Here is a 21,836-nt window from a genome sequence, read left to right as displayed (position 1 = left end):
CCTCAGCCACGCCCATTTCTGCTGGCGCCCCGCCCTCATCCCCCCGCAGAGCTCTCAGCCCCGCCCATGCCTGCCTGGCTCCCCGCCCACTTCCGGCGGGCGCCCCGCCCCCGGGCTGGGGCCGACAGAGCATTTACGGCCGTGGTGCGGCGGAGCGCCGATTGTGGCTCGTCCCCGGGATCCGGGCTGCAGGTGGTGAAGTATGCTTCAGGAGCGGGCTGCTGCGAGCGGGAGGGAGCCGTCTGCTGTCACACTGTCTCCCGGGCTGACCTGGACTCGTGGGCGCCCTCCTCCTCCTCCTGCTGCCGAGAGCCGGGTCTCAGCGCGGGCCGCCCCGCCCCGCCCGGCTCTGCGAGCGCTTCCCCGGTCTGCTCACCCGGGCGGGCGGGCGGGTCGCCGGGAGGTCGCTTGGCCATGTCGGCGAGGCAGATGGGCTCCTAGAGCAGGTTCTTCGCCTAGAGATTAAAGCGGTGGGGGTGGTTCAGTCGCTGCCCAGGGTGGGCGGTTCCGCTGAGCGGCTGCGGCGGTCTGCAGAATTTGAGCCCCTCCCCGTGTGAAGAAATGGCACTCTGCAGCAGTGCCAAAGTGGAAGCCACCTAGTCAGTTCTTTATCCAGGCCTCAGGTTGAAGCCTGTCTAACCTGTTAAAACAAAATTAAGTCATTTCCCGTGCCTGAATTCCAGTGTAACGTTCTGTCCCTTACTCGTTCACTAAATGTTCTACTCCCAAGTAGTACTGACAGCTATTTTTTGTGAGTTAGTTACTGGTTGCGTAACAGTTATGACCTTACTACCCTCTGAGCCTTCGTAATGAGATAAAAACTGCTGAGGTGGATAGACCCTAACTGATTCTACCTGTCCTCCCTTGAGAATGATGGTGTTAAACAGGCTATAATTTGCTGTCAGACTGTCTCTATATATAAAGTTTAATCTTAAATCACATTCTTCAACGAGAGACCAGAATCTATGCATGCCCCCGTCCCCTGCAAATTTTTCTTAAACACTCCAGCTGTTAAAATTGTGGGTTAAACACTGGCTTCATTGCCCTCCAGAATTCCACTAAATCTTCTGGAAAAATAAAACTTAAAAGGGGGGAGATGATGACATTAGTAAGACTTTAGAAGCTGGAGAACATGACGACTGTGATTTAGCACCCTAGAAAACCTAAGTGGACACCATCATTCTCAAGGTCTATTAATTAAGGTCTATCCACCTCAGCACTAAACCCAAACCAAAGAATTCAGCACGATTACTTGTATTTCTTTTAAGACAGGGTGTCCCATGTAACTTCAGTTATAGCTCTCCTTAATAAGCTTGGGGTCTGCCCCTACCTCTACCCAGCTCAGCACAGTTTTGGTTGAATATGATGCTATGATTTCAAGAATCTCCCATTTTCTGAAAGTTAGTTATAAAATAGTCCTTAATTCATCTTTAAAAAAGATCTACTTTGAAATTTAAAATCTTCCTGAATAATTCAGTCCAAAGGTTGTTAGGCGGCACTAAGCCGTCAGCAGCCAGAAAAGGGACATAATGAAGGGCTAGAAAGTGGAGTCCCTTAAGAATTCAAAAGGAGGGGAGCAGGTCTCAGGGAACAGTGGTTTGTGCACAAGGGCAGAGTAGCACTAGAGGACACCGGCCGGGTGGAGAGGGTGGAGGCAGGACACAGTGACACACTGAGCCTTCCAGGAACAGGGAGGGGGATGGGAACAGAGTGTGCCAGATGGTGACGGTGGTAAGAATTTGGTTGTAGTAGGGGGAGAAGTTATGATTCCATTATTGAGGATAATGGGAACCCACTTGTTCACTGTTGGATAAGTGTTAGAATTATTGACAGGAAGCTAAAATGAAAATAAATCCTGTAATGTAGGAATTAAATGTCACTGGGTTATATAAAGATCAATATAAAAACCACACACATGCCTACAGCACAAGTGCACGCCTTTACTCAGGATTCAAGAGGCCCGACAGACAGTCCCCATTGTAGTGAGCTTTTAGCATAGCATTTCTCAACCTGTGGGTCAAGACACCTTTGGAGTCAAACAACCCTTTCACAGGGGTTGCCTAAAACCATCTACTTATCAGATATCGACATTATGACTCATAAGAGGGTCAAAATTAGTTGTGAAGTAGCAACAAAAACAATTTTGTGGTAGTGGGGGTAGTCACCACCTCATGAGGAACTGTATTAAAGGGTCACTGTATTAAAGGGAATGTTGAGAACCACTGTTGTCCATCTTGCTTCCTAAACTATCCCATCCATGTGGTGGCTTATAAATCCATTTGCCACTATGTGAACTAGATTCTTGGAAGAAGTTATTTTGCAGTGGCAAATACTGGCAAGTACTTTGCTCAGCCATAACAGAACACACTGGAATTGTCCCTAGCTGGTAAAGATGCAATGGTAAGAGGTTACAAATGGGAATAGATTTAGGCTTGGTCTAATGAGGCATTTGCCAAGCTCCTCTCCTTGGTAGCTCGAGCCACCTAAGCATAAGAAGTGTGGTCCACATCGTAGATGCTGCCTGCTGTGGGACCTCCTTCCAAGTTCATTTACCCTCTGTCCATCACTGTGCATTTTCACTAACTGCCAGTCTCTCTGATCTCCCAAACCAGTTTCTTTTAGTTCTTAACTTGCCTCTGGGAACACCTTTCTAGCTTTGGATTCTTAGTTCTTCCAAGTAAAGAAGCCCAAATCTCAAGAAAAGGGTAGACAGTGTTACTTTTGGTAAGGAATCAGGCTTAGAAAAATTAAGCGTACCTAGATTATAAAAGCTTTCAACACAAATCATTCTGGGGGAGGGGGGATCGGAGGTCTCAGTGCATAAAGCACTTAAGCAAGAAGACCTGTGTAAAGACTTGGGTCTGTAATCCCAGTGTGCCTTCAGGGAGATGGTAGGAATCCCTCAAGGGCAGGCTAGCTGTTTAAAGACCATGTTATGGAAAAGGACTGAACATGACCAGGTCGTGGCCTGGACATGCATAGTGTGGCAAGTGCACACCTGCACTCAAAGATGAAAAACAAGCTCACCATCTCCCCAATATGCAAGATCTGTGATTAAGATTACATAGCAGTTATCTGAAAAAAAAAAAAACTTCCTTTTCTTTAGGTATGTTATGTATAAAAGTGGATTAATTCCATGTTAAATGAAAATGGCCAATTCTTTACGAGGAGAAGTACTGGCTCTTTATAAAAATGTAAGTATTTAAGCTGCTGACTTTACAAATGTTATTATGTGACATGGGTTGCTTAGAGACGCATCTTTCTTTTTAAAGCTGCTGTATCTTGGACGGGACTATCCAAAAGGAGCTGACTATTTTAAAAGGCGTTTGAAGAATGTTTTCCTTAAAAACAAGGACGTGAAGGACCCAGAGAAGATCAAAGAGCTTATTGCACGGGGAGAATTCGTAATGAAGGAGCTAGAGGCCTTATACTTCCTTAGGAAATACAGAGCTATGAAGCAACGATACTATTCAGATACCAACAACTAACCAATCGTTGCCACCAACACCTGGCTGACCATCAGTGTTAGCTGTTTGTGTGTACCAACTATTATAAAATAATCCAGTTTACAATGGCAAGATAAATGTTTAAAAAGCCAGAGTTGCCCTACTGTACTAAAAAGCACTTCAACATCACTGACACTGAGAGCTCTACTCAATCCTCTGTGTTCAAATTTTATTAGTATAGTAAGTTTAGCACATTTCAGGAGAATACAATTTTGAAAGAAAATACACCTAGTTTTCTAATCTGCTATAGCCAATTATTCTTAGTCTATTTCTCCATTTACAAATGGTGTCTGACAGGTTTACCCTTTAGCTCGTGAGCCTTGGTTTTTTTTTTTTTTTTTTCCTTCCATCTGGTATACAGAAGTGCATTTTCAAGGCTCTCTACAAACACCTCCTCAAAAATTATCTGAATGCAGTTATCAAAATAAGACATATGAAGGTGACTTTGACCCTGAGATGCTCAGTAGATGAATGGCATTATATAGCTATTATTTCCATTATTCTTTGTGCTGCTAGCTCCCCTGAGTCCCAAATTACCTGTCCTGTTTGTACTAGCTTACATGAGGAGTGGTAATGTTCTTCTGTTGCCACCATTACAGCAGGGTAGACAAAATGTATACTCTTTTAATTAAAAGCTAATGTGGAGTGGACCTAGCACAGTCAGGACTGAAAGTTGATGCAAAACCTTAAAACATTTATGTAATATTCTTAGCAACTTTATCAATAAAGAACTTTCCAACTTAGAGCTGCAAAAAAAAGTGTCTACTTAAAGAATCCCATATTGACTACCTGGCAGATGATGCAAACGTCCTCTAAGAAACAGCCATTGTCAGGGCTGAGTTGTGGCTCAGTGTAGCGTCTCTCAGTGTGGACTTGAGCTTCAAGCACAATTAAAAATGACTGGTCAACACTTCGTAGTCACCATAACTATTTATTACATTACAATGATTAGGAGCAGTACAGGTCATGACAAAAATATTACAAATTTCAGATCACTCCACAGCACATACTCCTATAAACATTTAAAAGTTAATTTTAATTAAAAGAGTGTCATTTTAAATTTAATGTTTGATATGACCAACATTCCCTAGGTCAGCACAACCAAAGGATGGAGAACAGCTGGATCACACTGCATATGTCCCACAAAAAGAAAAAAAATGAAAGAAAGAAAAGCACAATGTACAAAATGTGCATGTTTCAGTTTACACTATACAAAAATAGTTAAAATACATTCCAGGTAAACATGTTACATTGAGAAATAGCACTAGTAAGAAATTGGCACTCAAATAAAAATGCAGAAGTGTTCTCAACATGAAGACATAGACAGTGGAATTGGGGACCTGGAGATAAATCAGCACATAGCCCACTTAGCTGGTTGGGGTGGCCGGGTCTAAAACCGGCATTTCTGCAGAGCACTTTATTTTTCCCAAATTCATCTAAAATGCCTACCATCCCAAACAGGCACTTCAAACTATTAAACTAAACCACAAATCTGAATCTAATTAATAACTATTCTTTGAAAACTAATGTACTTTAGAAATGATTTTTATATTTGACAGAATTTTACAGCTACTGGGTGTATCTGTTCAATTTTTCAGTGCAGAATTCATGCTACCCAGTATTACCCAGAATTTATTAAGTATAAATTCACCTTTAAAGTAACTTTGGGGTCTTAAAAAATGACTACACAATTATCAACAGATTACTACTTTTTAACAAATGGAGTTTAAACTTTTATTGCCTACAAAAAACCCCTCCTAAATATGTATTTATTGTTTGGGAGGAAATGGAAAATCAGAGGAATACAAAATGAGATGAATTTGTGCAAACTGTAACTTATGACATGTCTCACAGAACTTGTTAGGACGAAATTGTGCAATGGTGGCAAAGATCTTAATAATCTATAAAAGTTAGGATCTAAATTCCTATGCAGTGTGACTCAGTCAATAGAGCCTAGAATTCCTGATTGAAAATATTTACCAAATTGTATTTGCTGCTATATTCTTCCCAAGAACATGTTAATGCCTATGACTGTGATTTAGCACTGGTTTTCAACTTCAACAGGACTTAAGGCTGTAGTAACTGAATAACATTTGTTTGTTGCTAGGACTTCTTCCCCTTAAAAAACAAAAACAAAAACAAAACTCTACAAAACCTTTTTGTCAACAAAAGGATAGCAATTCAGAACTACATAATGGTAATAATCATTACACCTGCCCAGAAACACTAACAACTGAACTGACTTCAGTACCATCTGATTATGCGCTGCAGCTTCTGAGGTCCCTCTATAGAAACAAGAAGCATTACTACATGTGTTAAGATTTACTATCCGGGTGGTGGCGGCGGCTTTAGTCCCAGCACTCAGGAGGCAGAGGCAGGTGATCTCTCTGAGTTCAAGGCCAGCCTGGTCTACAGAGAAACCCTGTCTTAGATGCCCACCACCCAAAAGACTTAATATCCATGGCTAGAATGTTCTATGAACATGCAGAGTATAGAACATTTCAGAAATCATACTGATTTTGTTTCCTTTCTTGCAAATAAACTCAGGCCCCTGTTTATTTGAACCCAAATAAAACTATAATAGAAGTTGGTAAATAATTTTTAAAAGTTTTAAAAAATTATTTACATAAGGGGAAAACTAGATTAGGGAATGTCTATTCCTTTAGAAAAATAAAATAATTATATAAAGTAGCTTGATTAAAGAGTTCCATTGGAATCACATCAAGCAACTCTTGCTAAATTGAGGGAAAACTGTAAGAAACCAAACCGCTCTCTGCAAACCATGCATTCTATTCTAGGTCTGTACCATATGCCTTACTAAAGTCTTACAGATCACACTACAAACCACCAGCAAAGACTGTGTCCCTTCTTTGGGGATATCACATCACATCTCCAGTGCCTTGTGTGGTGCCTAGCATAAGACAAGCACTGGATAAATGCTGAGTAAATAAATTCTGACTTTAAAAATGAGCTTTATGATTAAAACTTTTAAGTGTTTTTCACTGTTACTGTTTTATTAAAACAATGGAATCCATCACTAACCAGGATGACACCTAGATGAAGATTAAGCTGTCCTTCCAGACAGAGTTCTCTGTTCATACTAGATTTGAAAATTACTGGGCTGCAGGCATGAAGTCCAAAGAATCAAGATTAAATTTCTGTAGTGGCCACCTGAAAACCAGCTATCAGTTCAAATCCCACTACGGTTTCTGTTGGATTATTTTAAGGGAAAAAAAGTCATGGGCAGCTTTGTTGTACCTTCCTTAGTGGGCAACTTTCATGTAGTTGTTCACTGCAGAAATAATACTTGAAGTGGGGGGAAATTAAAGTATTAAAAGAAAACTACACTAAGTCAGGGGTATATGTTGGAAGGGGTCCTGCAACTGGAGAATGGATACTGAAATACAAACTTGACCTCTTGCACAATTTTGCCCAAGACTGGTGTGAAGATGACAATCCATGTAAAAAGTTACCTGGTGTAGTGGTGTGTAAACAGACTGTAAACCACACAGCTGAGAAGAGTCTCTGAGATGATTTCACATCAAGTAGACAGTGATATGCCCTAAAGTCAGATATCCAGTCCTCATAGTCCAGTGGATTTTAATCACTTCAGATAATTCAAGGAATGTATTAGGTGCATTGAATGGATTGTTTTTTCTAGTTTTAAAGCATTAGATATTTCTAAATACGTATCAGGTTTAGGGAGTACTTAGAAATGTTTGTTCAGCATTGAAAGGCTAGTCAAACATGCATTTTCAAACTTTCATACTTCATTGTTTTAAAGATTTACTCTCCTTTGGAGCCTCTTACCCCAAAATCTCAACCTTGAAGATAGCATTGAAATTTATTTAAAATTTTATTATTATAAACAAAAAATATTGATTTGTCAGCAGGATTGCTACCTGGAGAGAATGTATTGTACTAAGCTGTCCAAACTCTCCTTGTCCCCATGTTGACCAGCACTGAACGTGCCAGCACTTAAACCCAGTGACACTCATCAAAGGGTCATGGGAGGCCCAGCCTTGCAACTCTGATCTCAGCACCTGCTAAGCTGTAACTGTCTCAAATCACCTTCAGTTTCTCAACCAGAATTAAAACTACTTTCAAGGACATAAGTTCAAAAAAAGACTTAAAAGTTAAGCTAAGAACACTCTGACACAGGGAAATTATTATACTAATTCTTATGAGAACTTTTTATATATGTTAAAATTGTTTGAATTATTACAAAAATTTAGTAGCATGTAAATATGGCCCAAACGGTTACTATTTCTTTGTGGGTCTGCCTTACCAGGAAACGCTATTAGGAATCTTACAGTAATTTAGCCAACATGGAACGGACTTTTATTTAATATTCTCCATTAGCTTTTTTTCCCCCATTTTTCCCCTTTTCTAGAAAAAATATACTATTCTGGGGAATGGAAAGCAAGAGAAAGCCTTTTTGAACAGTCTAACTACACTTATGAAGGATGATAAACTCTAGGACATGCTAAAAGTGAATCAAGGGAAGACCATAAATCTGTGATTCCGCAGTCTTAGGTCTCAATGCAGCTGTAATTACTAATTAATTCACTCAATGACTAGATGAAACAGAGCAGAGATGGATCAAAAGCTTCACTACTCCGGGTCACACAATGCTCACAGCTGGTAAGAGAATTAGCGTGGAATCAACTGCATGCACCAAACCCCGGGAAGACAGTCTCAGGTCTTTAGTCTCTTCCACAGGCATTGCTAGTTGAAGTCCAAAACCCAGGGAATACTGGCACTTAGAGAAAAGAGGTTTCCACTGTCATTTTAAAATAAGCATTTAAGATAAAAGCTGACAGTTTGCACAAACAGAACAAAAAAAAAAGAATTAGGTAATGCTAAAACAAATGCTAATAATTTAGTGTAATGTACAAAAATTACCACTTTTACTTAAGTATGCCTTAAGAAAAAAGTACAAATTGTATTTACATAATTATACACTTTGTCTTTGACTTCTTTTTCTTCTTTTTACCATCTTTGCTCATCTTTTCTTTATGTTTTCGAATTTCTCGGACTAATGTATAGAAGGCATCATCAACACCCTGGAATATATGAAAAGAATTGAATGTTAATGCGCATGGTGGTCTGAGGTGCCCAGTGATAGACTTTTACTGCTAACAGAGACTTTAATATGGACAGAGGATAAAAAGTCCCAGTACATGTTGATGTTCTGCCAGCTGAATGGGCCATAATGTTAGGATTCAGTATCTCTTCATGGATACTCTGACATTTTAAAAAATTTTAAATTATTATTTTAAAATTGTATGCATTTAAAACAAGTTAATGTAGATGAGTGTTCTGTGCGCATGTGTGTCTGTGCATCATGTCAGTACAGTGCTCAGCAGAGGCCAGCAAAGGGCATCCAACCCCAATTCAGGAATTACTGACACTTGTTGGCTGGCCTGCATGCATGGTCTCTGGGCGTTAGACGTAAGCAAGCCACTGCTGCCTTGAAGCTGGGATGCAGCCACCCTCGCTGGTGGCAAAGGCACCCGAGAGATGATGTACTTGACCACTCTGCAGAAGATTCTCTAGCTGTTTTAGTTACTGTTTATCCACTTGTCATCTTCAAAGAACATTCAACATTAGTCATTAAGGCTGACAGGTATTTGTCATTAAAACAAAACACATAAATCAGTTGTGACTAAAGTTGATTAAGTCAGAGTAATTCCCAACCTCCTAGACCCAGGCAGGAAGAGTGCATTCTCAGAGTAGGAGAACTGACTTTAAACCTTCAATACACAAGTTCACACGAGAGTCAGCCCTTGCCTTATCTGTGTCAAAAGCAGAAGTGAAGCTGAAGAAAAAAGTGGTCATGATTTATTTCATCTGTTCATCCTAGTAAGAGAACTACAGAAAGAAAATTTAACCTAATAATACTTGCAAACCTAGACAATAGAGGAAGTCTGGAAAAAAAAGCACCCAGAAAATGTAAGCCCCCTGCATCCTATCAAGTTACAATAACGCATTCTGACAACTAATCTCCAATTTGGGAAAGGAAGAGTGGCTCTGAAGCTTACTCACACTCAACAAATAGAAATAGGATAGCGCTGACATCATCTATTTGAAAACGTGAATAAATACATATTGCCCAAAACCTCCCATCTGCACTCACTGGTGCTTTTTACCTCCTGAAAACCATTCCTGATGTAACACAATGCAGTCAATGCTTAATTAGATACTAAAATCCCTTCAGAAACCTCCTTCCATGCTGACCTTAATTCACAATTCAAAACCCTTAGGGTCACAGTCACAGACCACTGGAATTGGATGGAATCTTTTTGTCTACATATGATGTATATGTGAGGGATATGGGGTGTGTGTGTGTGGGGGGGGTATCTGTGAATTCAAGTGGAGTCTAGAGAAGGACACAAGGGAGTCTTATTCCATCACCTCACTTTCTTCCCAGGAGGCAAAGTATTTCAACGAGACTGGAGCGAGGCTGGTGACCAGCAAACTCCACTGATTACTTTTCCTGATGCTGGAATTACAGATGTTACCTGGCTAGCTTTGTGTGGTTTGTAGGAACTAGAACTCAGGTGCTCATGCTAATGCAACAAGCATAAGCACTCACTGAACCATCTCCCGGCCCAAGATGGAATCTTATCTAACACCCTTTTAACCTCATGAATTCCCTTTGGTCATAATTATTCTATCTACTCTATTTCAACTTCTTTTTTTATAAAAATCACATTCATTTATTTTTGTATTTGTGTGCATGCCCTATTTTTATAACAAAGAATGATACTAAAACAATGGTGCAATAATGATCCTGAGATGGACAGCTGTAAGAAACCTTTTAAGGTAGAATAAAAAAATACAAACATTTAACAGACAAGGAAGACAGAATTTAATAGTATTTACCCTCTTCTCAGGTTCTGACAGTTTGTCAGCCTCTGGCTGCATTAATTCTACTTAGATGACTTCAGGGTTAGACAATTGCCATAGCTAATGTGCACAGGGCAGTGAACCCCTTATTCCTGTGAGAACTGATTCTCATAAAGTCAAATCTCATATTCTAATTATTTTGTTTACACTTACCCCTTTTCTAGGACTGTGAACAACTTATTTGTACATATGTATTATTAATAAATAAAAACTTTAATTGCTTAACTGTAATTTTAAATATTATTAATTAAAAATCCTTTGTTTACATATAAAGTGCTATGCGCACTAAAATCACAATGATTCAATTCAGAGTCAATTAACATTCATGTCACTGCTACAAACTGCATCTTTTAGACATTTAGAGGAGTGTGTGGTGCTGCCTTTGTTTTGAATATGGTATTAAGTGTACCACATACTCTAAATATCGTTCTATTTTAAAATAATCTAAGAGTGAGGCTATAGAAAGGAGAATGAAGTTAAAATTACTACTTAAATCTGGTCATGACTATTATTCCAAAAGTTAACTTCTGAAACTGCATTTTAAATGTTAAATTGTACCATAATTTCTAAAACTGAAGTATGGCTTTATACAATGATACAAACCCTAAAAGTTCATAATCCCATTAGAAATCCATGCAAGTATTGCTTTGTTTCTGAGTTTACACCTCTTAGTCTTCAACACTAATTTTATTTCATGTCCTCAAGGAACACATTCATGACAACATCCTCCATAAACACTCACTGAGTGAAGAATTTCTGATCTAGACAAAATATAATCTGGGTTAGTTTACACAAGGAGGTCATAGGGTCCACTCAGTATTTACTAGGAAGTACCTATGTGTCAAGAATTTCAGCATGCAATGGGCACACAAAGATTAAAATATATGGTCCAGCTCTAGAATTCTATTGTCTAATAAAAGAATAAAACATAAGCTATTTCAATGTACTATAGGAAGCCATATAGTTAAAAAGAGCATATTGGGAATATACAAAGCAACAATGCCCACTTTAGGGGCTGAAGAGATTATTAAGAGACTGGGGAACCACATGTTAGCTGGTTGATCAAACCAGGGGTAAGAACACTGGTGACCCAAAGGAGAGGCAAGCTGAAGGAAGGAAGGGAGGGAGGGACAACATGGCATCTATGGATGGACAAAACTCTGGCAAGATGGAGTTTTTTCAGATATAAAATTCCAAAAGGCTGGAGAAAAGGGAGCGTGTTAAGGACCATATAAGGTATGTGTAGAGTTCTCTGTTCCCTGTGTGTGTGTAAATCACAGACTGGCATTTCTTTGCAGCAGCCTGTACAGTGAGTGATGGCACAGATAATCAGAAGGTCTGAATACTGTGACAGAGCAATACCAAAGGACTTCTAAGTGGGTGCAGGAGCACGCAAAGACCCCCATCTCACTGGAGAGGCAGTGCTGTTGGCACCTGGCAGACAGCACAGGGGAAAAACAGTCAACTTTTTGGGCCCTTTCCCACCTCTGGGTCATATCACTATTACACAATTTTTTTTTACTCAAAAGCTGCTGGTTATCTTAAATCTGAATTTTTAAACAAAGTTATTAGTTCCCAAATGCTTAGCTTACTTAAAACTAATGAAGTCATTAGAGTTTATGACAAATGCAGGTTATTCTACCTCAGCCATCAATTACATTAATCACTTTTAAAATAAATGTACTCATTTAGAAACAAATGACAAGTTTCTTATGTCTTAATGTCGAAGCAGAACACCATCTCTAAGTAGTTCTGACTGCTTTGTTACCTTTGAAAGACATCTGCTTTGTACCAAAGTGAGTGTGCTGAACTTACCAGATTACATTACAATGCATTTTTTAATTTTCACACAGCCAGGAGTCTTTTCTTCTTTGCTGATTTTTTTCAATCTGTACTGTCGGATCTCTCTCACCAATGTATAAAAAGCATCCTCCACTCTCTGCATTGTAAAACACAACTTCTTTAAAGTCCATTTCATTTGGAAGAGTAATTTACTGGGATAGCCATGTGTAAGAAGTTTGAATTATGAGCTTTACAGTTGAAAAAAATTTTTAAAGCAGACATCAGATTGAGTAAAATTGAGGATGCAGCTTTAAAACATGAGCTAGAGCCTGGTTTGTTCTCAAAAGTAATATCTTGTTGGAATTAAGAGTTTAAAATTTTTAGCTAGGAATCAGAGGAGATGAGGAAAAGCCTAACTATATGTCTATGTTTCTTGATACCGTAATTGAAGTTTGAGGAACTGCAGTTAGGTCTGAACTTTCCTTGGACAAAGGAAAACACGTGATCTCCATGTATCACTGATGTCAACTTCCACCCAGTGGGCAAGCAGAGAGAGGCAGACTAGGGACATGAACCTTGCCCATGTCCCAACCAAAATGAGTCCACACACTGGGACCTCCAGTTTCATTTTCAATTAGACACTTTCTAATCAATTTCTAGGTCCCAAGATTCATGTGACACTAGTACCACAGCGTATGGGCAATTACAGTATTTAAATGATAAACGGGCCGTTCACCAAAACAAGAAAACTCCATCAATCATCTGTAATATATAAGGCAGGAGCAACACATCTTATATACCCTTATTTCTCAGACAGCCTGCAAAGCACTGTCCACACAATGCTGTGTGCCTTCTACTTTCAAGGAGGTTCTTTTTATTAGCTTAGAATCTGCTGTATTTTATGTACGTGAGTGTTTTGGCTGCCTGTATGCCTGTGCACCTTGTGCATACCACGTGGGTACTGGCAACTGAACCCAGACCCTCTGCAGCAAGCAGTCAGTGCTCTTGACTGCTGAGTCATAGCTCCGGCCCCTTGAACGGGGTTTTCTGGGTTAAGGCCGCTGTATAAAGTGTAACAAGGAGATTCATAAATTCCCTTTATGGAGAAAGAGGTTTCCAACTTTCTCAAAACAGAAAATTAGGCAATAACCTAAAAGGCACAAAGTATTCATAAATATAATGCTAATTTCTACAAAAATGCACCACCAAAGTAGAAGCCTATCTAAGAGAAATGTCCAGAAACTACACGTATAGAAACTTCACATACGTGTAGTACAAACTCAACCTCAGATGTAATACTTATGTCCATTCTTCTAAAAGAAAAGTAAATACTTAAGAAAGCTGGCATATTTTATTACATATTTAATTTCAAAATTATTTCCTTTTGATAATGAATTGTTTACATAGGGGACTGATGTATTCCTTATTTTTCTACAACTGGTAAAAAGCAATGTTTCCAATGAACTAATGTGATAAATGTACCTAACACCTAGTATACCAACAACAATTTATAATTTAAATTCAATCAGGCACAGAGAATCAAGCACTCGGTATTAAGGGAAATAAACCAACAACTAGGGCTTGATTTTTGCACATGTAAGTCATTTGCTCCCTTCAACAGTTAAGAAAAAGATACTTCAATAATTTAGGGCATATTAAGTTTTAGAAATCTCAAGACTGCATTAAGAACTGCTTCAGGGACATTCAGTAATTTCCCTTTAAAATTCATAACATTGAGTTTCAGTAAAGAGGCAGGCATTTAAATAATGATTCCATATTAAAATATATATTTCTGGCTAATACCATGAGCCATTCAGTGAAAAATACTCACTTCAAACAATGTAATAGTAAACATTATTACAGCTCTAGAAAAAAAATCCTTTTTGTGTGTGTATGTGTACAGGTACCTTTGGAGGCCACAGAGGCACCAGAGCTGGAGTTACCTACAGGTGGTTGCTAGCCATCAAAATGTGAGGTAGGAACCAAAGTCTTTTTTTTTGGGGGGGGGAGGGGGTTCAAGATAGGGTTTCTTTGTGTTACAGCCCTGCCTGGCTGTCCTGGAAAGCACTCTGCAGACCAGGCTGGCCTCTAAGATCCACCTGCCTCTGCCTCCTGAGTGCTAGGATTGAAGGCGTGAGCCACCACTGCCCACTGTAGCAGGCACTCTTTTTTTTCTTGCTACAAACTGCATGAGGCTTTATTGTAATTTAATGAGCTAACCCCATGTTAGCTCGGGTCTTTTGTCCACCCACTATGGCAGTTGGCTACAAAAGACAGCAGCTCCTAGGGGCTCCCGAGAGATCTTGTAGGGCAGCGTAAGGGGAGTGTCTAGGGGTAAGCACAGGGTCAGGATTGGTGTGCCTCCAGGCTTGGAGGGCTTGCCCTGTGTTGATTGGCCAACTGGTTGTTATGGCCCATAGGCCCTCCTAGGGTGGTTGCTATGCTCTGTGCATCATTGCTGTGCGCTTGTCCGTAAAGTACACCCAGGGTCGTAAAGCATAGTGCCACCAGGTAACTTCTGATTGGTTCCTTGTCAGGAGGCAGGCACCTAACCTCTAGTGACTAAGACAAGGTCATAGCAAGCGCGTGTTATTGTCATGGCTGCCGAAATGGGGAGCTGGTCCCTTCATTCCCCCATTTTCTTTTTTGGAAATTCCAATCATGGAATTGCTGTCTCTCTAGCGCCCCCATCAGGGAGTGAGAGATATTGGCATTCCCATGCAAGGGAGTCCCTCCTGACTCAGCATTTTAACTAATCGGCGGCGGCGAATTCTTTCCCAAGCTACTTCTTGTAGCAGGCACTCTTAAACCCTGAGTCATCTCTCTGGCTCCCCAGCCCCATCTTCAATGGAATTGATTTAATCAGCTGACTACTACAGAGGAAGAAACATTTTTAACTTTTAAAAAATCACTAAATGAGGCATTTAAAATAAAATCCCCACTTATATCTGTAAGTATTATTTAGCAGTTGTATCATTCATACCCAAGGCAAAAGTTTTCCTTACTCATTTATTTGTCAAAAATGTATCAGATGTGTCCATACTATATAAGTTATTTAAGATAAATGGCTTAAAGAATTCAAAGTGTAAAGTATGACTAGTCAATTTATATTTTTATAAATAATTATTCTCTTTTAAGTTGAAAGCCAATGAAGGAAATTCTTCATGTATCTATACATTTATTTATACCTACAAAGAGGCAAAACCAGGCAAAAGCTCATATTTTCTTAAAATCTTACAGAATATAAATCTTTATTCCTTCCTTTAAAAAAAGTTAAACATCAATGTAAAGGTCAATGTGCTATGAAGGGAAGAAAAAGAGGGTATTTGTCCTCTAACAGAAGCAAAATTTGATAGTAACAGTTTGATGTGTCTGCTTTTTAGTGTGAGCATCCCCATCACCAATACAAGAATTTATGATTTCTGTTTCCAGCAATGCAGAGAGAGAATCGGAAGCCAATAATTAAAGAGACAACTACCCATCACCATGAATTCAGTATTAGGATCTCAGTGGCCAAGATAATTAACACCAAGAAATAGTTACTACAGAAAAACTTTCCGTTTCTTAATTTTACAAATACGAAATTTAAATTCATTTTAAAAAGTTATTTACCACATTTTCCATACTTAATTATTCCTTGAAAATACGCTTCCAAGTTACATTGACATCAGGAGAATCTGAGAGCATTGTTATTTACCCTTGCCCTACCACCAGCACTGTCTCTTACTTTTAAACACTACATGACTATAGTATAGTATAGAATATTGATTTTAATGTTTTCAACTTTGAAGTAACATTTAAAAATAAGGTAGCTGCAACTACTTGCTAAACCCAACAGTGCAGAGTGATTTGTCCTTGAGGGTATAACTTATTGCCACATTTTCTCACTTTAAAATGCTACATAGTGAACCCTAAGAGCAAATGAAAACACCTATGTATAAAAAAGAGTATCCAGGTTTATGTAAGTTCTTTTTAAACAGAGAGATCAGACAATGTTTTGAGCTTAAAGCAGATGAGACTATAGAAACAGAGCACCCCCACCCCCCACCCCCCACCCCTGCCTAGAGACCTGCTAACAAATAAAATTCTTCATTTGCTCTCAGTAAGACATCACATTTTTATCAAGTGTATTCTTCCTTGTTGAATCTGCAAAACAACTTGCAGCATTCTGTCAAGGGAATGAATGACACACATATAGCATGAACTGTGAATACACAGAAGCAACAACATTGGCCTTCTTGGTGAGAGCATGGAGAAACCAGACATACTTCCCAGTACCAACTTCACATCCCTGGTTGTCCTTAAGACACCCTGTCACACGATAACCCATCTCAGGCCTACTGAAGTGCAACCCTGCTGGTGTTCAGTACCGTCTACTTCTAACTCAGAATTCAAGGCACTGCTCTCATGGGGAAAGAACAAACATCAGATAAAACACCTGAGATTTTAAAATTTGTTTTGCTTTCTTAAACAGCTTTATGATAAGCTTTCTTTCAGAGAGGCTATCAACTAATTTTACATATCTAAAATTCAAAAACAAACCAAGAAATTAATGAGTATTAGACAACTTTTAAGTTTGGAAACTAACCTTTACACTGCTCAAATCAAGACCACCAAACATAAAAAAGCTGGATTGGCTAACCTGAGATCCCTGCTTGTCATCTATCTGATGCCCACTCACTCTGACTTTTGATTCTAGCAGCCTGGCAAGCTCACAGCTAATCCTCAAGGTGTTCAGGGTTTCAGTCTCAACAGCCTTTTCTAATGTGCCATTCAAAGGAATTGGAAAAAATCTGTCAACTCCTAAGTGCCTTGATAATGTGAAGTAGCACTCTATATACCAGGAATATTGGTCTATATGGTGTGCCACATAATAGCACACCAGCAAATTTAATTGAGCTCTTTTATACTTTCCGTTAAAAACACAAAAACAGCTAAGCACAATGCCACACACTTGTAGTCCCAGGGACTGGGGAATAGGGAGGCAGGGGCATTACTTGAACCTATGAGTTCCAGAACCACCTGGGCAACACAACAAGACCATGTTAATCCTATCTATCAATCTTGATGGGGAAAGTCCTTCTGCATATATGTTTCTCTTATTAGTTGATGAATAAAACACTGTTAGCCAATAAGGCAGGAAGATAGGCGGGACTAGGAGACAAGAATTCTGGGAAAGGTAGGCAGAGAAAGCCAGCCAGAAACAGTCGCCATGTAGGCCGCTAAAGGAGTAACCTTCTCCGGACCCTTCTCCCGTAAGATAAGACCATATAGAAATGGGTTAGTAATTAAGACAGACCTAGCCAATAAGAAGCCCTAGTCATCAGCCAACAGTTTTATAACTAACAGCATCCATGTGTTTATTTTGGGGCTCAAGGGCAGCAGGACCAGACCAGACAGAAAGCTCCAGCAACACTCTCTCTCTCTCTCTCTCTCTCTCTCTCTCTCTCTCTCTCTCTCTCTCTCTCTCTCTCTTCTATCTATCTTCTATCTTCTCTCTATCATTATATACTGGTATGGTAATGTATACTATAAAGTTAGCAAGTAATATATTGGTAAAAATATGTATTCTGTAACCTTTATCTGAAGAACCAATAAAATATAATGGTCTTTACTAAATACACAATTTTTGCTTTAAAATGATAAAATCAGCCTGAGTTTTTGGTTGAAGGTCTTGTGTAACACTAGAGTCTCATCAACTGACATCTAGGGAGGTTGAGATTAGCACATTACCACTACAGGCAGAGTCACAATTGTTCGGTATAAGTTGACAAGGTGTTCTACATTTTCAAGGCTTCTTAGGGAAAACAATGTATAAGATGCAACATTACTATCTGGGCCTCTGTAAAAAAAAATGCTTGCCATGCCTTGACTTATACCTTTGAGAACTCCCAAATCAATGTTCAGTTCCTATTACCATAGTTTGTTTTCTGGTGCTTTTGTTAAGCTCATGAACAAGAACAGGTTGCTAAGAAAATACAATAGGCACATTTATACTTAATTAAAATAACAAATAAGCAAAATGCTTCCCAAAATGGAGCTTCAGATTTTCATAAAAACTGGAGATGTAAAACTTATTAAAATGTACATTATGTTACAGATTACGAAAATTATTTGGCGTAGATCTTTAGAATCTTCCAAAACTTTTGTAAATATTAAATTGATTTCAAAAAATATTAACAATTCTTCAAAGCATATTTCTAAATAAATCAATTCTAAATTAACTTCTAAATAAACCAACAAGTCCATTGAAAAGTGAATTATCTAAGTTATAGTTTAGAAACATATTGTAACATTAAAAAAAAATCAATAGACTAGGATATTAATACAAGGCCCAAGCACCACTTAAGAAGTTCTTGTATATCTTACCTCTATACATGTTAAATGATTCACACTATCTAAAAAGCAAATTAAGTTAATCTATTTCTGTACCACATGCCTTTGAACTGACAAACTAAGCTGGGCGTGCTGGCATATGTCTGTAATCCCAGCACATGGAAGGTAGAGGCAAGAGTTCAAGGCCTGCATCTGCTACATGATGAGCTTGGGATTTGCCTGGACTGTACAACTGTCAAAACACTAAAAACCAAACAAAAATGAACGAAGCAAAATAATTCTGAGTGTGTGTGGGGGGGAGGGAGAGAGAGAGAACACACTGTTAAAGCTAAAAGGTAGTATTCTAATCAATTATGAACTACTGTATACTAAAGCAGTTTGGTCAAACAGAAATGATAAATGAGTTACTTTAGGCTCTTTCCAAGTGAGAGGTGGAGAGCAACCCTGAGATGTTAACCAAGAGACCCCTTTCACTGTGCTCGACGGCCTTTCTACTGTGACCCACCTCCCAAACCAGCACTACCTCAAAGTACAGAGGAATGCAGCCACAGGCTTCAGCACAAACACCCTGGATTAAAGCCTGTACTCTGACTTGAAGAAGGTCAGTTGGTGTGTGTGCACACTCATGTAGGAAAGGCTCCTGTGCTGCCGCCCGTCTCGGGCTTCTCTGTGTCTTTAAAATGTCAGCTACAAGGATCACCAGTATGAGAGGTATCATTCTTTGTAAGTTTAAACAATGCAAGTAGTAAAATGTCAATGGTAAAGTCTACACAGTAGGTTTTCAATAAAATACTTACATTTCATATTTGAATTCTTTCAAAGGAAATGTTTCTCCCATAGAAGAAACTTACAGCTATTAATTATGTTTTCTGAGCTGCTTCTGGGACTGGTCATAGACCAGGAACTGGACACAGAATCAAACCTCTTCCTGTCTTTACAATGTGGGGTGGTTGTGAATGAAACAGCTCCTCTATCGTGAAGCCAAATGATGCACATCAGATCCCTGTGAACGCTAAGTAAACTATGAACAAACTGGTACCCAGGAGGGAGACACCCATGTGACAGAAATCCACTTTTTAACCCAAACAAAGACATCAAACAGAATTCACTGTTTTCTTTCCACATGCACCCTATTTGTACAAACAAGTACAAACAAGAGACACATATGACCTCCCAAGGAAATTTTCTTTGTATTTATCCATCCATCTGCACATTTGAAATTGGTTTAAATTTTTACATCCCTCACAAAATTCAGTAAACATTTCCAAGATGACTCTTACACACATATAGTCACGAGAAGTTAAACTTTACAAAATCATTTTATGGGGGTTCCCATAAAAGCTCCAAACAAACTTATGAACTATAAATTAACTAATTATTCAGTACATGAAACTGTTTTCCAGCAAGTCTTTATGAACTCATTTCTAGGACTCTTTTTCCTATTTGCTAAACTTCTGCAAACAAACAAATGATTTATCAACTGAAGTTTAAAGTTACTTTAAAAGGAAAATTATTTTGAAACAAAACTCAGGCTCTATCTGACATATACATTTGTCAGAACAATGTAGTGAATAGTTTAAGAGTGTCTATTCATTTTCTAAATAGTCTCTTATTTTAATCACAACTCTTTCCCTAAAGAAATAGATCCTCAAAAACTTTCTGCCTAGATATAATTTTTCAAGTAGCACAAAATTTAATCGAGAAACATGAATTGACAGGATTTCTCTGTGTAGCACGGGCTGTCCTAGAACTCACTCTGTATATCAGGCTTCCCCCAAACTCAGAGATCCACCTGCCTCTGCCTCCCAAGTGCTGGGATTAAAGGTGTGTGCCACCAAGCCCAGCAGAAACATGAATTTTTAAAAACTGCTTCTAAAATAAGAAACTCAAAATTTATTCCACCATTCTTTGTCTTTATCACTTAAGTGGGGAAAATTTTCCACATTTCCTGAATCCTAATGTAAAATGTACTCTTAAATGGAAGAAAAATTTTCAATATGAAAAGAAAAAACACCAGGCATAGTGGAGTACACCTGTAATTCCAGTACCTGGAGACAGAGTTGGGAGACTGAGAGTTCAAGCCCAGGCTGGGGGACAGAGAGAAACCTTGTTTCAATTGCCACCATCACACACACCATCACACACACACACCATCACACACACACACACACTTAGAAAGAAAGAGAACCCAAAGTAATATCATGGTCCCTGGTCCACTCAAGAGAAGACATTTGCCAAATAAACATGAAAGGACTGGTGAATCACACTAAATGATTAACATACAACCGTTATACTAGCATTTATACTCTCAAGGACTTACATTTATCCTGGTTTACTTACCTGTCTTGTCTTTGCTGAGGTTTCAATAAATGGAATCCCATAACTTCTTGCTAAGTCCTGAGCCTGTTTTGTGTCTACTGTTCTAGAAGGCAAATCACATTTATTCCCTACCAGGACCATAGGCACATCTTCAGAGTCTTTTACTCTTTTAATTTGTTCTCTGGGGAAAAAGCAAACAGAAGCATGAACAACAATATTTCAAACTCTGACCTCAACTTCCACCCTATAGAACTTTACCAAATGATTTACCAAATTTCCCTTGCTTCTCTTATTTTTTCCAAGACAAAAATCTTACATATCTGTTCAAAACTCAAATACTGATACAATCTCAACTCAATAGAAAGGAGTCATTCAAATGAGTATATACAACAATAAGAAACACACTGGAAAGTTTCAAATCAAAAGTGCTATGTACAAAATTGTCTTAGAAACATGATACACAAATGTGTCTTATATGGCTGAAAATGGTTTCATCCACCAGGTACTGTGGTACACGCCTTTAGTCCATGCATTCAGGAAACAGAGGCAGGAGGAGCTCTATGAATTCCAGGCCAGTCTGGTCTGTAAAAATGAATTCCCGGCCAGACAAAGCTGTACAGTGAAACCCTGTCTCAAGAATACTTGTTTTTACTCAAACATGATTTATCAGCATCGACATAACTTTGACATTTCAGCGGACCCTTCTCTGCCATTTGTGGGCAAATATTCTGAGAACCCCAAACAAATGCTTGAAACTGGGGATAGTATCAAACCCTTCATATACTATTTCCCCCATATGTACATATCAATAGATAGTCTAATTGACAATTTAGATATAGTAAGAGACTATTAAAACAAAATTGTGACAATATGTAATAGAAGCTATTCAAGACTTAGGAATTCTTTATTTCTATAATTTAGTATTGTCAGACTTAGGTGAGCATGAGTAAAACATCAAAGTATTAAACTATGGGTAAGAGG

The 21,836-nt window shown here is 38.8% G+C and overlaps 2 protein-coding genes across 6 annotated transcripts in view; one reads left to right on the top strand and one right to left on the bottom strand.

The window, feature by feature from the left end:
* The first annotated feature begins 65 nt into the window (after positions 1–65).
* Positions 66–4,249, top strand: Etfrf1 (electron transfer flavoprotein regulatory factor 1). 2 transcript variants are annotated; one of them, XM_027430125.2, is made up of 3 exons: positions 66–200; positions 3,107–3,194; positions 3,273–4,249. In XM_027430125.2, the coding sequence occupies exons 2-3, from the start codon at positions 3,144–3,146 to the stop codon at positions 3,486–3,488; spliced, it is 267 nt and encodes an 88-aa protein (XP_027285926.1). In that variant the 5' UTR covers positions 66–200; positions 3,107–3,143; the 3' UTR covers positions 3,489–4,249. The 2 variants fall into 2 exon arrangements, with proteins under 2 accessions (XP_027285926.1, XP_027285928.1); XM_027430127.1 differs by having other exon boundaries at positions 94–192.
* Positions 4,250–4,421: 172 nt separating this feature from the next.
* Kras (KRAS proto-oncogene, GTPase) overlaps positions 4,422–21,836 on the bottom strand; it is a 33,585-nt gene continuing 16,170 nt past the window's right edge. Inside the window, exons 4-7 of one of the 4 annotated variants that reach the window (XM_027430124.2) lie at positions 20,877–21,036; positions 12,242–12,357; position 11,022; positions 4,422–8,572 (exon numbers count right to left, since the gene is read on the bottom strand). In XM_027430124.2, the coding sequence (XP_027285925.1) occupies positions 8,456–8,572; position 11,022; positions 12,242–12,357; positions 20,877–21,036 (394 nt within the window). In that variant the 3' untranslated portion in view covers positions 4,422–8,455. Of the gene's footprint in view, positions 8,573–11,021; positions 11,023–12,233; positions 12,358–20,876; positions 21,037–21,836 lie in introns of all 4 variants that reach the window. The other 3 variants (XM_027430122.2, XM_027430121.2, XM_027430123.2) reach the window with 3 other exon arrangements.

The sequence above is a fragment of the Cricetulus griseus genome, chromosome 8 (genome assembly GCF_003668045.3).
Source record: "Cricetulus griseus strain 17A/GY chromosome 8, alternate assembly CriGri-PICRH-1.0, whole genome shotgun sequence".
Classification (NCBI taxonomy): Eukaryota; Metazoa; Chordata; class Mammalia; order Rodentia; family Cricetidae; genus Cricetulus; species Cricetulus griseus.
This window is presented reverse-complemented; position numbering and strand designations above follow the sequence as displayed.

What these genes read in the sequence shown, in the direction of transcription:
- Etfrf1 (XM_027430125.2), top strand. Translation starts at nt 3,144, where the DNA reads ATGAAAATGGCCAATTCTTTACGAGGAGAAGTACTGGCTCTTTATAAA. An exon ending in TACTGGCTCTTTATAAAAAT is followed by an intron (nt 3,195 to 3,272) that starts GTAAGTATTTAA and finishes TTCTTTTTAAAG; the next exon opens with CTGCTGTATCTTGGACGGGA.